General features: G+C 40.8%; 1 protein-coding gene across 1 annotated transcript; it reads left to right on the top strand.

Moving 5' to 3' along the window:
- Positions 1-8687: 8687 nt before the first annotated feature.
- Positions 8688-10659, top strand: LOC9633472 (arsenite resistance protein ArsB). The gene is made up of 4 exons (XM_024675748.1): positions 8688-9006; positions 9074-9215; positions 9280-9358; positions 9458-10659. Exons 1-4 carry the CDS (start codon positions 8783-8785, stop codon positions 10504-10506), a joined length of 1494 nt encoding a protein of 497 aa, XP_024531516.1. The 5' UTR covers positions 8688-8782; the 3' UTR covers positions 10507-10659.
- Positions 10660-18096: the final 7437 nt, after the last annotated feature.

Genomic DNA, 18096 nt, shown 5'->3' with positions numbered 1-18096 from the left:
AAAGGTGGTAGAGGAGAATGCTATAAGAACGTTTCCTCTCTTGGGAGACCAAAATTTGGACATATGTACTGTATTAGTGTAGCAGAAGATGGAGGAGGCAGAAACTCGGGGAAGCTAGACTGCGTGAGAACTCCAAGATCATAGAAAATTTAAAGATCAATTTTTTTATTTGGCGGTCCCTCTTCTTCCAAGCTGGGTTGCTCACTTGAAAAATAATGCATTCTTTCTCACACTTAAGCCTTGCTTAACCCTTATGCCTCCATTCATTGTTTCTTTCCAGGTTTGATCATTTGAAAATACTACGCCTCTCTTTTTGTTTCTCTTAGTAGACTGGAATGACTTTGTTAGATTCTTCTTGACAATAGTCTGATTTGTGAAGACCTTAATGACTTAAACAACGCCAGCTCAATTTCCACGTAAGAGAATTGGTTTGCTCTGGCTAGAGTGTCTGTGCCTCCGGATTTTTTCCCCTCAGAGTTTATGGACCTGGGCACCGCAAGCACTAGTGCTTAACCACTCGAGAGTCTTCCTCGAAATCCTCTATTTAAGCATTAATAACTGAGCTACAATGAAACCAAGGCAGAAACAAATCTAAACTTTGAGAACAATGGAATAATATAGGCATGCTGTAGTATCATGCATTATCAATCCAAGTTTATCTTAAACCGATAAGTTTAAGGCTGTTAGCTCATCTCCAAGAGTCTGAGGTCTGGGTCTAGATTTGGTGGTGTGGGCTAAGGAAAACCAAGTGTAAATCTTTGCCATTATATATTTGTTGTTGGTGCTCCAAACTAGGTGGGAGAGCAACCTTTGGTGTGTTCTCACCCTTCTCCACGTGTGACTTGGACTTGACGTGGGGGGGGGGGGGGGGGGTGGTGGGTTCTTCCTGGCTTGTACTGGGTGATGGGCATAGTTGAGTAGCTTAGGACAAAGATTAGGGAAATTGTCACTAAAGATATGATAACATTGGGAGGTGATCTTTATTTGATATCAATCTTGGGCCTAAGCTATGTTTCAATTAGATTGTCAGAGGTGCATGTCAACCTCTGGGAAATGAAGCTCACTCATTACATCATGATAAAGGTGAATATGATTGTGAATATTGAAAGTTAACTATTAGTGAGTCGTTTTGGATATTCTTTTTTTACTGCCATAATGGTAAAATATTAATATTGCTAAACCTTTTATTAGTCTTTGCTCAAACAAGTTGAGAAATTAGTCAACACATATGCACTTAGATTGGAAAAGCATTAAGAAAGGAAATTCTAAATTGTCATTTAATCAATATATTTGACACAGTAATAAAAAATTTATGTTATTAACTTGCATTTGCTAGTGTTAGGAACTCTTGTGATATTGAGCTTAGTTCATTAAATGATAGTTTATTATGTTTGCTAAAACACCCTCACTATTATTCCCCATATATCTAAGGTTTTAGTAGCTATTTCAATAATTTTGTGTGATTTAAATTTTCAATGGTGGAATTTTGTTTAAAGAGTTTTGTGTTGTAGACAAGAAACCACCAATATTTACTATGGATGAATTTGAGACTGCTTTTATCTATGTTTTACTGAAGAGGAACTTCAATATTTTTCAACAAAAGAAAATAATATTCAAGAACTATATTGAAAAGTTTAGTCACCAATAAAGGATCCAAATCGTGCTCCAATAAAATATTCAAATTATAATAAATACTACTTTATTGATAGCCTTCACAGTGAGAGTGTTAGGTAGCACTTTTGTATTCCCAACCTAAAAAGAGAGTTTGAAGGGGTTCTATGATGTGGCTTGTCAACTTAACAATGACAAGCATAAGTCTTGCAAACATTTAAAGAGCCCTTTGGTTGATAATTGTCATGATGATCATTATGGAATATAATATTTATTTATTTATTTATTTATTTACTTTATAAGTGTGTTGTGTTTAAACTTCTTGCACAATTATTAGCTGATCACTTTCAGATATTTTTTAGTAAATTTTTCTCATAAATTCAATTAGATAATTTTTTATTTGTACTGAAATCTAACAACTTAGATCATGAAAGCATCAATAGTACATTGTTATTTTGATTTAGCATTTCATATTAGCTTGAATATTTAGTGAACTTAAGGTATATATTGTTTAAATTACTATTACTTTTCCAACTAAGAAATTTTGATAAAATTAATTTGACTTTTGTTATCTTATATACTATTCATTTACATTTATTTGAAAATTTATAAACATTATCATCATTTATAATCTAAAAATTTATGTAGTAATAGATTTCTTAAAAGTAATAGTTTTCCATAATTTATATTTTTCTAACTTCAAAACTAAATTGCAATTCAAATGTAAAACAAAACAAAATTTTAATTTAGAGATGATAAATTATCATCCACCAATAAATTATGATGGGGTTATTTTTAGAACCACTGTAATGCTTTTGACTATATCACAATCTACATGAGTTTGAAAGCTTTTAATATTTGATATCTTCTAGAAGTTATTATTGCATAATTTGCAGCTGCCTTTAAACTTTTAAAAGTATTACTAGTTAACAAAAATCTCAATCCTTGATAAATTATACTTCATTTTATTATTATATCTACACTTTCACAGTTTGGAGATTTTCTAAAAAATCTTGATAATTTAATGATTGCTATTCCTCCAGATAAAGGTAAAGCAATAGCATCTAATCAATTTTCTATAAAAAACATTTCTCTACTAATATTTGAAATCATAAAGTCTATGGTATTCACTATTGTTTGCATATCAACATCACTTGTACTTACTTAGTCTCCACATTTTCAATTCAAAACTAACTAATGAAATAACTAACATATAAACAAAAAGATATTTTCTGGTAACTCATTATTATGATATTTATATTTTATGATGCAGTATTTCTTTTATACAAATCACAAAGGTCATAAAATATCAATTATCTAAAATGATAGCTAATTACATGGAAAAAATTATGTTTTTTAAAACAAGATATATGGTATAATATAATATGTTTATAAAATAAAAAGTAGTTGAAGAACATAATTATATTTTTTTTATATATGAATAAAATTCATTTGTTCATTCATTCAATCATTCACATTTACATACTCTCGAACTTGATTATTTCAATGCTGACTGTGGCCCCTTGCTTTGGTGAACATCCATCATATGCAAGAAATCACAAATTTTATTTGTGCACAGCTCCCCTTTAAGGATGACATGAAGATCCCACCCTCATGGCACTAGTGCTTGTCGGAAGTGAGTGTATTTGGGGCACATGTTGACAATATAGTCAATGTCTTCATCTTTCTTAAGGCACATTAGATAAAAATGGAGTATTCATTTGATCTGTCAACCAAGTTTGACAAGGAAGCAATGGTGGCTCATGCAGTAAATTCCAAGGATCTTTCTATCCTTGGCATGAAGCAGTTTTAGAAATGGAACTATTGACTGTAAAGATGTTTTCAATAATGGGCATTAAACACTATTGTTGGAGTTCTCTATATGTCCAAAACTCCAAGTTGTCCAAACTTGGTGTAGATCTTGTGTAAGTCCAAGCCCAATATTGTGGTTTATGTTTATAATTGAAACCACCAATAGAAGTGGGCTATCTTCTATGACCCTTTGATCATTACATCTGTTAACTTATAGCATAAGAAAAGTATATACTCCAAACCTAAGTGATACAACATTGCTATATGAGGATTTCCATAGGAAGGAGCCTAGTGTCAAGGTGTAATAACTAATTTTTCCATTCTTTTTTAGTCACTTAACCACACTTCCGACCACTTGGAGGAGTCTCACTCACAACCTCCATAAATCCTATTTTGGACTTGGGCTTGCTAGCCTCGAGAATGGCATCTCCACCACTCAACCTTTGCACTTGGTTCAAATGCTCCACGTGTCTGATCCCATGACCGACACCCCAAGGTACCACCGACACATCAACTCGTTACGCTAAGGCCATGCCCATTCACCTTGGTCATATTGGTGGTCTGACACTACCTACACCACAGTCCCGTCTCTCAAAGACTAGGCCATCCATCCACAAGTGATCATCCCAGATCCACTCCTTATCATCCTTAGGATGCCCATAGACATGGGGAATAGCCTTCCCCAATATCCCCTTTCCGGTCCCCACCAAGTCCCTTTTTGCCCATGGCCGTGTTCACCAACACTGCCACTGGATCAAGGCCCACAGGCCCGACCACTAAGTCCCACAGTCCTCTGGGACTTCCTCACCACACGACTGTATCCTTGGTCACTACACCAGAGGACTACTCCTCTTCCTTTCCACAGTTTGGGCATTCAGGATAATATTTCGGAATACCATGGCCTTATGCAAGTCTCGTGGGTACTTTCCCCGCCTTCCGCCTTTGGGTGCTCTAGCCATGGGCTTAGAGTGAGGTTCCGTTGAGCCACACTTGGTGTCCAAGTAGGTAATGCCACCCACACTTAGACTGGGAGCATTGGCCAGTCGATCTCCCGGGGGAACTAGAGCCGGCTCTTGAACACTTCACTAAATTACCCCATTTGTCTGTCTATATTCACTCTAGCTTTGGACTTCCCAGTGGTTATATCATCACCTAATATATGGGTATAACCTTCCTAGGCCACACTGGCTTTTTCTAGCAAAATTGGTTCTACTGGAGTTCAACCCTTATACTCTCCCTATTATACTTTTGGAACCCCTTTTAGAGGAACGATTGCTTTGGGCTTTCACCCAACTACCTATATTAGTATTCAGACTTGGACTTGATTTCAGAATCAGATTCGGTCTTGGTGTTCATTCCATCTCGGACTCCATCTTGAGTCCATCTCGGACTTCATATCAGGTCTATCTCGAACTCCATCTCAGGTCTATCTCGGACTTCATCTCAGGTCTATCTCGGACTCCATATTGGATTCTGTCTCGGGTCCATCTTAAATTCCATCTCGGATTCCGTCTCGGGTCCATCTCGGGTCCATCCACATGTTATGTGTTGGTCTTCTTGTGTCTCTTTTCTAGAGAATCATTTATTAGTTGCTTTGTGCTTGTTCTTTGAGCACTTTATTGAGAGTTCCATTCCTGCTCTCGATTTTTCAAGTCGGAGTTTTTAGTCTGAATGTGTTACACTTATTTAGCTTTTGCTTTGACCACTACTACATAGTACTTTTTCAGCTCCACTTTTGGGGCTTTGGGATTTATGTCTCATATAAATGTCTTTTGCCAAACTAAAATTAGGAAAAACTTTTTCCAAGTAAACTAAAGCCAAGTTTGAGGTAGTGTTAGTCTTCTAAAGAGCTAATAACCATATATATTTCATTAAAACCTACATTTCCTTTTTTTGCCTCTATATTTACAATAAATAAATGATGAAGTCTATAGAAATACTATGCCAATGTTTCTAAGGAATAAGTAAAAGTTGCAAAACTCCTCTCAACTTTTCTCATAGCACTATTACATGCTGATAGATCTCACATGATTTACAATATTTAAGGATATCATCTTTCATATTCCTCTATTAAAAATTACACTTAATCAACTTATAAACCCAAATAGACTAGCCTTTTAACGATCATGATAGTGGATAAAATTTGATCAATCAACACATCCATTTGTGGGAAATACACAGCTGTTGTAGTAGAGAATCCCATCCACCAATAAAGAAGTCCTTCCATTTAGGCTTGTAAAGAGACCATCTTAGAATCTTAATTTTGAGCATGCTCAACATATTACTCAAACTCATTGATAACCTTACTCAAATAATTACAAAACTATATTCCTAACTTTGTCATATGATGAATATAAAATAAAACATCCACCATTATATTAAATTTCCCTAAATGATGTTTGATAAAAAATTCCCCAAACTCTATGAGTGTGGCCATCTAATAAGCTTGCCTAATGTTCAATTCCTTTTATGGGAATAGATATACAACACCATCAACACCATTAACATTGTGCCATAAAGATATTGCCTCCACTAAATAGAGCCATTACTCATAAAGGGTACATGTTCATAAAATATGAACAATTGAAAGTACTTATACTTAGAATATTGTTGTTTTACTTATGATGTGAGTAATTAGAGGGGAGTTCTCATGATCTTAGGACAATATATTGTATATAAATGTCAAACTTTAAATTTTGTGGTTTTGATGAATCAGCAATCCAAAACATTAGAGCTTTACACAACAAACGTTTCAATGCCACAAAATTATCCTCTTATAACTTCTTCCATTTAAATAGTATATTCTTATGCAACAACTATGGCAAAGGAATAACCACCTCTATAAATTTATACTATAAATGTTAATAATAACTAGTTATACCAAGAAAACTCTTTAACTTAGCCACTAAAGTTAATATTGACAATTTTCCACCACAACCACCTTTTTCCCAGTTCCATAAATGTCATAATACAGCCTAGATGCTCCACTTCCAACTTTGTAAATTTATATTTGCTCTTCTTCTATTATTATGTAATAATAAAAAAACTTTGCATAAATGCATATTATGCTCCTTTATATTCTTGCTAAAAATAAAAATATCATCCTCTACAAACTTATGTAGATAATACTCAAACATCTTCATTATCACTTGAGTAAATGTGGCTAATGCATCTGTCAAACAAAATAGCATACTATAAACTCAAAATGCTAAAACTTATATTGAATGTTGTTTTGAAGATAGACACATCATTTATTGCAATTTAATAATATCCACTTTTTAAATCAATCTTGGTAAACACTAAAGCTTCACTAAACTTGTCTAAGATATCATCTATATGCAATATTGGTATTTTATCCTTCACTATCTTTTTGTTTAACACATGGTAATCAATATATATTTGTATTGAGTTATCCTTCTTCTTCAATGGGTGAGATCAGTGTGTTAAACGATGATATACTTAGCTAAATAAATCTAAAATCAAGTAATGTTTTAACTTCTTGTTGAACCTCTTACTCCTCTATATACCTTAGTCAAAATGGACATTGATAGATTGGCCTAATTTTTGGCTTTAGTGTAATCTCATACTCTACACTTTATAATAGAGGCAATCTATGAGGAAATTTAAATAGAAAGATATTAGTAAATTCCTCAAGTATATTTTATATTGTTGCTTCTTCCTCACATGTTTTTTGTCCCCTAAATTATGAATAAATAACAAGTAGCTCAAGAGTGTCTTGAATTCAAATTCTAAAGAACACTCATTCTTTTTGTCTAAGATGAATGCTAAAATCCTAATGTTGAAGGTGGGCTGATGGTAGTGTCAATGGAGTTGCAAAGGTTTGGATTAACCATGATGTTATTCATGAGATGTAAGCACTCAACAAAAATTAGCAAAAGAAGTAAGAGGAGAGCTTTAATGTATGGGCATATTAAGGCACTCAAGGCTAGTGGTGCTTTAAGTAAAACTTTTTGTAGCCAAGAATTTTTTTATATTGGCTAGCTAAGCCAAATACTCATTTATGCTACCATCACCTAAAAAGGTTGAAATGCTAAGTTAATCCACTATAATAGAATTCAAAACATAGAGGCTTTAGTGGCAATTTTAATGATTTTGTGTGATATAGGTTTTTTATGGTAGAATTAATTTAAGGAGTCTAGTGTGTCAGATTTAAACCCATCAATATATATCATGGATGAGTTTGAGACTACTTTTTGTTTACATTTTTACCCCTTATTATGATGTGGAGAATGCTTGTATGGAACTTCGACATTTTCAATAAGGGAAAATGACATTTGAAAATTATTTTGAGAAGGTTACTCACTTAATTAGTTGTGTTTCAATGAAATATCTAGATTGAAAAAAGTCTTGTTTCATTAATAGTCTTCATAGTGAGAGTATGAGGCAACAGTTGTATCATTCCCAACTTACAAGAGTTTAGAGGAGCTTTATGGTGTAGCTCATCTCATTAACTTGATATGATAAACACAAGTTTCACAAGCATTTGAAGAGTCTTTTAGTCAAGAATTATCATAATGATCATTGTGGATAGGATGGGAATAAACATCATATATTGAATCATCATTGTGGTGAGCAAGAAGAATAGTCAATAATAATAAGTAGAATACCAAGAAGTTGCAAAATTTGCGATATGAGGATGATGAAGAAAATTATAAAAAACTATTCCATTTGGAGGAAGAGGTTTTTAATCATTACTTGTTAACTTAACTATGTGTGAAACAAAATAAAGGTTGAGAACATTTGTGCATCAAATTTAATGTTAGAGGGCATATTCCATGGATAATAACAATCAAATAACATTAACATTAACAATACCAGACCTAGGTCCTCTGAATTGTGGTAGGGTTTGAAAATGCCTTTGCTAGAGAGATCCAACCTAGGAAGAACCAAAATAAACAATGAACCAGCTGATAATAAAAATCTTAAGAGCTGCTGAATCAATTTGAGGCAAGAACTGCAAATCAAGGAAGGACTGAAAGAAACAATGAACTAGCTCAATAATAATAATAATTAGTATTAATGAACTAATAATTATAATCAATAAAAATTATGATAAACGTTATATACGTTCATTCGTGTTTTTCATTATTAGAACATTGCAGGGGGCACTGTCCTACATCTGCTGAGTGAGCTCTGGCGCGGTCAGCGTGCTATACTGCTGACCCCTGGACCGTGAAGTCCAAAAGGGAATCAAAGAGAGCATTTGACGCCGCTCATGGTCGCCGAAATCAGGTGGTTCAAGTCGCTGACTGCAAGCAAGAAAAAGAAAAGTCAGTCGCATTGTCACACACAACATCCATGTTGCTGTTGTAGCGATTAAAATGGATTTGTGACAGAAATGGAATACGATTATCGCTTTCGTCACTCACGGCCTGGTGGATCGGAGCGATGTGGGCCGCGTTGTTTTGTTTGTCCGGGAGATGGGAGAGAAACCCAACGAGAATGTGTTTTTGTGCATCCTCGCCGCCCCGGGATGATCGACGAGAACGAGTACCTGGCAAGCCCCGAATCCTGGCACGATTTGGAGGAAAATCCGGAAGGATTGGTTGACCAAACCACAATGTAAGCTCGAGATATTTTCTTCCTCACAGATTAGGTCGTTTGAAATGGAGGTAGAGGTTATTTGCAGGTCCGCTGTCGCGCTACTGGCAACGTCCGGCCTACGATGTCGATTTGCTAGCGCTGACGAGGAATCCACTGGCGATGTTCCTGCTCATGGCGTGAAAGAGACCAAAGGGCTCGTCACTGCCTATTGCAAATGCGACCCACAGGTTTTCTTTTCTTTTCTAAGTGCGATTCTCAACTGTTTTGATTCTTTTCCTTTCACGTGCTCAGGTGCTGACCGAGAGCCCAGAAACTTGGATCGTGCTCGCTAATGGAGACAAAGTCTCCTGTGAGATCTCGAAGAAACCCGGTAAGCGAATGATTATTTGGGCGAAGAACTGAGTTGTGGGTCTTCGTCTCTCGGTGTTGCTTGATAGAAGTTTGACGTCTTTCCTGTGTTTCCTCACAGAGAAAGAAGAAGCGGTCTATGCAAAGCTTTCTTTCCTGGACCGCTACCTCTTCGTTTGGATCCTGGCCGTGATGGTCTCGGCTGTTCTGGTCGGATACTACGTCAAGAGCGTCAGAGATGCGTTCCAAGTCGCAACCATCGCCTCCGTCTCGCTCCCAATCGCGGTTGGCCTGTGGGTGATGATGTATCCAGTCCTGTGCAAGGTCCGCTACGAGCTCCTGGGAAAGATGCTTGCCGGGGGCGCTCTGGTCAAGAGCCTGGCGCTGAGTTTCCTCCTCAACTGGCTGCTATGCCCGGCGCTCATGACAGGCCTCGCCTGGGCGACGCTTCCAGACTTGCCAGGATACAGGAGAGGTGTCATACTCGTCGGGATCGCTCGCTGCATAGCCATGGTTCTGGTGTGGAACGATCTCGCAAAGGGTGATCCGGAGCTCTGTGCCATCCTCGTAGCTTTCAACTCGCTGCTCCAGATCATCCTCTATGGACCACTCTCGCTCTTCTTCCTCGAGGTCCTCTCGCGGGACACTGGGATTCACGTTGGGATGTGGGAAGTCGCCAAGAGTGTGCTTCTGTTCCTGGGAGCTCCACTGGCGGCAGGGATGATCACGCGAGCAGTTTTGTGCTCCAGCCTGGGGAAGCGGTGGTATGAGACTAAGTTCCTGCCAATCATCGGGCCCTTCGCGCTGCTGGGTTTGCTCTACACCATCTTCGTCATGTTCTCTCTCCAGGCGCACCACATTGTGGGGAATCTGGACAAGGTGGCGAGGGTGGCGGTGCCGCTGGCGATTTACTTTGGAATCGTGTTTGCCGCGACCGTGGGGCTGTGCCTGCTGATGAAGGTGTCGTATGAGCAGTCGGTCACGCAGGCGTTCACGGCGTCGAGCAACAATTTCGAGCTCGCCATCGCAGTGGCTGTGGGAGTCTTTGGCATAGACTCATCCGAGGCACTGGCTGCGACCATGGGACCTCTCCTGGAAGTTCCCATTTTGCTGGCGCTGGTCTACGTGATGCTCTGGGGCAAATCCAAATTCTCATGGCAGAGGACCTGAGTGTCCGAATCACCAAAGCTATCAATCTTTGGATTAGTGGCACCCCTGCGCTCTGGGTTCTATTACATTGCTTTGTAATTCATACCATAATGGACTACTCTGAAAAAAAACAAAAACAGAAATAAGTAATATATTGCTTAGCCAATTATGGTTTACCATGTGGTAACTTACAAATTTTCTTTGTTTTTTTTCTTCTTTTTGCATCAGAGATCCACTTGTAAGCAACTTGGTGCTTGTCAAGCTTCCATACCGTGCCCATCATCTTCTTTTGCAAGGTCTGGCCAACCATTACATTCATTTGAGGTAGTGTGTTATGGTGTGCAATTTAAAATGGTGTAAATTACAATGGCATATTTCACTCACACTACATGTTTGGCAGGCAAGCATAAGCTAGAAGGGTACCAAGGGCCACAAGTGCCTATAATGGGCAATTGTGGAATATTTTAAATATCCTCACTTTTAGCTTTGTTAATGAATTAAGTTGAATCTTTCAAAGTGTCAAAGAAATATATATTTTCAAAACAATTATCTATTTTTATTATGAAAGTGTCTAGATTACAGTACTTTCACAACATCAACCCAATCCATACAATCTTTTTGGATTCTGAAGTGCTTAATGGATCTTGTGTTTAGTCCACTCCATTGATAGGTACATTAAGTTGAGAGACAAGGTACATTGTATGCTCAATTTCCCAGGTTCTCCCATGCATACGAGAAGTTTCCTTCCCTTTCCAAATAAGCTTTCTTAGTTGGAACTCTAGTGAATCAACTATGAAGTGATGGAACTTGGATAACTCTCTTGGGCTTATATCTATAAAATGCTTAAACATACAAGATTTTTAGTTGTTTATGAAAGTAAATAATTACCTCAGATGATGTCCACAATCTAGCTGTGGAAGTTCTCTCCAAAATCCTAATCAAAGACCAGGTAATTGATGAATACTATAAAAGGAATGATTGTCCTTACTCAGAAGACTTGTAACAAAGCATCTGTCCTAATGAGTGAAAGCCCACTTAGCAATGCTGGACTCTTATAAAGCCTTTAATGAGCTTCCATATGCATTGAGTGTTGGAAGCTATCTCGGAGTAAGTCTCCCACTATATTTGGTTTAATGAATAGGTAATGCTAGACCACTATAACCATGCATGCCTCCACAACTTGCTCATAACCTTCACCAAGTTTGGTGAGTCTAAACTCAAGCATTGCATTGTAGTCAATAATTGTTGGTTTTTCTAGGATAGAATCCACAGACTTGCACCAATTGCCCTCCTCCTTTAGGCCTGATACATCTCACAATTGGTTGAATGCATTCTAGATATGTGGTGTACATGCATTGAGGTCCATCTTATATAGTCCTCTTTAGGCAAATCATAAGTCATTCTTGTCCAAAACCTCTCCGGCTGCATTACCAATGTTGCAATTGTACATCTGCAAGATACTTATGCATTACATTCAAACGCTTGGAATAGTAACCAACCCACAAAGACAGCCTGTGCATATAGAAATGAAGAGCATATAAAACTTATGCTTTAAACTTAATTTACCAAGTCCCACTTTTCTTGTTGCAATGTCTTAGAATGCACTAGCATCCTAGGATGCTAATATGTAGCTCCTTCTCTATCTTGGAATCTGGTGAATATCCTCCTTAATGGCTTTTGCATGTGGCCTGCCTACATCTATTATGGCTTCTTCCCACACCAAAGCTCCTCCAACCTACCCACTATCCTTACTATACATTTGGACTATCCCTATATCCCCCCCCCTCCCCTCCCCCCCCGAGGAACACACACTTTGGGCTTTCACCCTTAGCCACCATTAGTATCGAGAGTTAGTCTTTGGGACCAGCTTGAAACTTATTAAATATTAAATTGAATGTCCTTAGATTGTGAATTTGGACACGGGATGAACACCATTGTGTTCAGGACAATATCTACATTCTATAGATATACTAAATGAGCAAATCTAGACACTTTCCATAAATAGCATTTAGGATCGGAATGAGACTAACACAAAGGGCATGATAGTGAAGGTGTTTGCCAGATACGGTAATCTATCATCCAGCAATATTGAGGGACTAGTCTCAATACGTGACGGTTCTTGTCAAGCCAGTGCAAGACAAAACAAAAGAGAACTAACAAGCCGGGCCAAGTATGCTTGGCTTAATAGACACTTAGGAATTCCTTCCTTATGCTTGTCTAGCCAAGTATAGATGCAAAGTCCAATTTACTAATATTTGAACAAGAGGGACTGATAAAGGGTCTAACAATACCAACTTCCTACTGTTGTGGTAGTAAGGAACGAATATCCGAAAGGACTAACTGACAGGTAACTTTCAATACCCAAAGTTACATTCACAACACTAAGGCAGAAACCTCTTTATATTACAGCATGATAAAGTTGGCATTATCTTGAGTGGTTAGCTGAATAGCTTAATTAAATGCATTAGTGGCATCAATCCATTGTTGTTGACACTCTAGCAATCTACATGTAAACATTAGTTCAATTTCAAATGGCACAATTTTCAATTATCTTACTCTACTATAGTAAAGTTGTCAAGCAACTCTATAAGAGTAAAAAGAATGGAGTTACTTCCCTCTAGAAAGGGGGGTGGAGGCAATGAAAGCAATATTCATTTGTGTTGATACTTCTTACCAACTGTATAACCTAGAGCCACTACCTCTGGTGACAAGGATGTCTCTAGAGACCTTGGCATAGTTCATCCCCACCATCACCTTGTTCTTCATTTTTGTAATGTGTGTATTGTCCTGTGTGGGGAGAGTTTCTTTTGGCAATGAAAGAATGTCTTCTTCATCTGCAGAGTCTTTTTCTTCATTATTCTTATCTTGGTTTGGTTCTTGCACAGTTGGCCTTGGGAGAAATGGCTATCCTCAAGGGATCACCATCTGCAGTCAAGGCATTTATAGTAGCTACAATTGCAAGGACCACAACATATATTTGTGAGGAGTGGACTTAAAGAAGATAATGACTTATATTTGCAAACATCCTTTTCCTCGAGTGCTTGGGCTTGCTTTTGATAACTTAGCCAATGTTTGTTAGTAAGATGCTCTATAACATTATATAGGCAGATTATAGTTGCCTGGTTGCCATTGGCCTTGTTTGCTATAGCTCCCCATGATGCTTGAGGAGGCCAGTAGCAAAGCCAAATAAAGTTGAGGCCAAATTTTGCAAACTTGACATGGGCCTCATCACCATTGGATTGCCTTGCATGCCACACAAATGCTCCTGGGTTGGTCATGGATGGATTCCTGAGGTTTGGAGTAGTAGAATCACATGTTGGGTTGTACCGGGTTCGAAAGAAATGCTAGAGTATAAGCCACCCCATATGAGACATTCTGAGGTCTATTGCCATCAAGTTTCGTCACCTTCACTAATGGCTCTCTTTTCCAGCCATACAAGTGTAAATGTTAGGTCTTTGGGATTGCAATCCACTTGGTAACAAGGGTTGTGGTGAATGGTTGGGGGACCAAGGGTGTCGTAGACGATATGCCACCAATGACTTTGGACCAACTGCCACAGCATCCACTACGACAAGATAAAGATTGCCAATTGTTATCGGCATAGATGTGCATTGCAGCCACAAGCGGTGAGAGAATCTAGCACAGTGAAACAAAAATGAGTCAAAGGAATCCAAGGAAAAAAATGAAGAGTGCATGGGGTTATGTTATACTTGTGGCTCACATGTGTAGCGCACCTGAATTTGGAGCCGAACTCCAAGCCCTTTGCGCTACGAAATGAGGGTCTGGTACAATCCCACGAGCACCAGCTCCTTGTATCCAGCACCTGCACGCAAAATGGTGTCAGATGGAGTCTAGCACAATTTTGGCATACCGGTGGCCTAACGCGAGGAGGAGGGTACTCCACTGACTACACAGCAGCGTGGAGCTTGGGCTTAGACCCAAGCCGGACGCAGAACAAGGAGCAACACAGCCTAGTGGGAGCCAAACTAATATCTTAGGTGGTTAGACATGCATTCCAACCACTATCCCTACTATACATTTGGAACCCCCCACAGCACCCCCCCCCCCCCCCCCCCCTCTTGAGGAACACACACTTTGGGCTTTCACCCCAAGCCTCCCTTAGTACCAGGAGTTAGTCTCTGGGACAAGCTCGAAACTTACTAAATATGGAATGGCGCTAGATTGCGAATTTGGACACGGGATGAACACCATTGTGTTCAGGCCGACCTCTACATTCCGTAGATATGCCAAATGAGTAAATCTAGACACTTTCCATAAATAGCATTTGGGACCGAAATGAGACTAACACAAAGGCAATGATAGCGAGGGTGTTTGGCAGACACGGTAAGCTATCATTTGACGATATTGAGGGACTAATCTCAATATGCGAGGGTTCTTGTCACTAGCCAGTGCAAGACATAACGAGACGGGAACTCCTTACCGGGCTAAGTATGCTTAACTAATAGCACGTAGGAATTCCATCCTTATGCTCGTCCGGTCTAAGTACACTCGAAATGCCCAGTTAACTCCACTAGCACAAGAGGGGCTACTAAAGGGATCCAACTGTACCGATCTCCTGCCGTCATGGCAGTAAGGAAAGAGTGTCCATAAGGACCGGTTGACAAGTATCTTTCGATACCCAAAGTCACATTCGCGACACTCTCCCCCCCTTGGGGAAGATCGACGTCCTCGTTGATGCATACCCTAGTCTAACAAACCGTCAAGGAAACAACTCCGAAAGTTAACGGAAAGCACACTATATGGGAAACACACCGACTTAAATGAGTTATGGAATGACCTCTCCTCTACGTCTAAAGATGTTAAGACTCAGACACCTGTAAGCGACTAAATTTTCCATTCTACTTTAGTCACTTAACCACACCTTCGACCACTTGGAGGAGTCTCATTCACAACCTCCATAAGTCCAATTCAGGACTTGGGACTTGCTAGCCCCGAGAATGGCATCCATGCCACTCAACATTTGCACTTGGTCCAAGTGCTCCACGTGTCCGATCCCATGACCGACACTCAAAGGTACCACCGACATGGCAGCTTGTTACGCTAAGGCCATGCCCAATCACCTTTGCCACACTGGTAGTCCAATACCACTTGCATCACAGTCTTGGCTCTCCAAGACTAGGCAAACCATCAGTGAGTGGTCATCTCAGATCCACTCCTTAGCATCCTTAGGATGCCCACTGACAAGGGGAATAGCCTTCCCCAATATCCCTCTGTCAGTCCCCACTAAGTCCCTTTCTGCCCTTGGCCATGTTTGCCAACACTGCCACTGGATCGAGGCGCACAGGCCCGATCCCTAAGTCCCACGGCCCTCTGGGACTTCCTCACCACACGACTGCGTCCTTGGTCACTGCCCCAGAGGACTGCTCCTCTTCCTTTCCACAGTCTGGGCCTTTCGGACAACATTTCGGAACACCGTGGTCTTACGCGAGCCACCTGGGTACTCTCCCCGCCTTCCGCCCTTGGGTGCTCTAGCTATGGGCTTAGAGCGAGGTTCCGTTGAGCCACACCGGGTATCCAAGTAGGTAGTGCCACCCACACTTGGACTGGGAGCATCGGCCAGTCGATCTCCCGGGGGAACTAGAGCCGGCTCTTGAACACCTCACCAAGCTACCCCGCTTGTCGGTCCGTGTTCACTCTAGTCTTGGACTTCCCAGTGGTCAGCTCATCACCCAACACTAGGTCTGGCCTTCCTAGTCCAAACTAGCCTTTCCTGGCCAAACTGGCTCCACTGGGCTCTAACCCCCACACTCTCCCTACTATACTTTTGGAACCCCCCGCAGCCCCCCCCCCCCCGTCCCCCCTGAGGGACGATCGCTTTGGGCTTTCACCCAACTGCCTGTATTAGTATTTGGACTCGGACTCGGACTCGGACTCGGACCCCGACTCGGTCTTGGTCCCGGATTCGGACTCGGTCTCGGTCTCGGTCTCGGTCCCGGTCTCGGTTCCATCTCGGACTCCATCTTGGACTCCACCTTGGGTCCATCTCGGACTCCATCTCGGACTCCACCTCGGGTCCATCTCGGACTCCATCTCGGGTCCATCTCGGACTCCATCTCGGGTCCTTCTCGGACTCCATCTCGGACTCCATCTCGGTCCATCTCGGACTCCATATCGGACTCCATCTCGGACTCCATCTCGGACTCCACTTCGGGTCCATCTCGGACTCCATATCGGACTCCATCTCGGACTCCATATCGGACTCCACTTCGGGTCCATCTTAGACTCCATATCGGACTCCATATCGGACTCCATCTCGGACTCCATCTCGGACTCCATATCGGACTCCACTTCGGGTCCATCTTAGACTCCATATCGGACTCCATCTTGGACTCCATCTCGGACTCCATATCGGACTCCACTTCGGGTCCATCTCGGACTCCATCTCGGACTCCATATCGGACTCCACTTCGGGTCCATCTCGGACTCCATATTGGACTCCATCTCGGACTCCATCTCGGACTCCAACTCGGGTCTGCCTCGGACTCCATCTCGGACACTTCCATGTGTCATGTGTTGGTCCTTTTCGGGTCCCCTTTTGGAGCCTTGCTTATTGCTCGCTCCTTGAGCACTTTGTTGGGAGTTCCACTCCCGCTCTCGACCTTCCAAGTCAGAGCTTTTAGTCCAAACGTGTTACACTCGTTTGGCTTTCGCTTCGGCCACTACCACGTGGCACCCTTTCCGGCTCCACTTTGGGGCCTAGGGATTTTGTGTCTCACAACACCCTCCGGCCGTCACCAACAAGGAAATAACTAACAGAGTTAGCCACCCTTGCTACTCCGAGTACCACTCGGCTTACAAAGGAATGATACATCCCTGCCCGCAGGGACATAGGGAGCAGGCCAGAGGCCCAACTGCCCCTGAGCAAGAAATCAACCCCGTCGGGAAGATTTAGACAACTACTATAAACTGGCAGATTAAGTTGTTTACACGACCACGCCCCTTTTAAAAAATGAGGCATCGAGAGAGAGGCGGGGACTTGTGATCAGTCTATAATAGTTATCCCCATGGTTATGGATTGGACCCATGCACCGAAGTGCTGAAGTCAGCCTGCCAAAACTGACCCAAGTACTAATGAATGAGAGAAACGATACGTTGATTTATAAAAATAGATTACTTATTGATTTGCAAGATTTATTACAAGATTTACAAAAGCTAAGTTTTATTACTATTCTCATACTCCGTGACAAGCTAACGAGCATAGGTAAGATTACTAAGAGGCTCCCAAGTTGATTCACAAGTTGGGTATTCCCTTGCAGCATCTCCCATGGAGAACAGCCTATAGCGCTGTGAAATGTGTTGTTATAACAGATTTCTGCTATATCCAAATGCTCAACCCAGTCACGTTGGTCCGCCGCGACATAGTACCGCAGATAATCCTCAACTTGAGCATTCACGCGTTCGGTCTGCCCATCAGTCTGAGGATGATAAGCCGTACTAAACTTCAACTTGGTACCAAACAGCTAGAACAGTGTGCCCCAAAACTTCCCCGTAAACCTCGAATCTCTATCCGAGATCATCTTTTCAGGAAGACCACGAACTCGCACTACTTCATGGAAAAAGAGCTTTGCTGCTTGTTTCGCATTCACTGTT

Source organism: Selaginella moellendorffii, unplaced genomic scaffold (genome assembly GCF_000143415.4).
Source record: "Selaginella moellendorffii unplaced genomic scaffold, v1.0 SELMOscaffold_15, whole genome shotgun sequence".
Lineage (NCBI taxonomy): Eukaryota > Viridiplantae > Streptophyta > Lycopodiopsida > Selaginellales > Selaginellaceae > Selaginella > Selaginella moellendorffii.
This window is presented reverse-complemented; position numbering and strand designations above follow the sequence as displayed.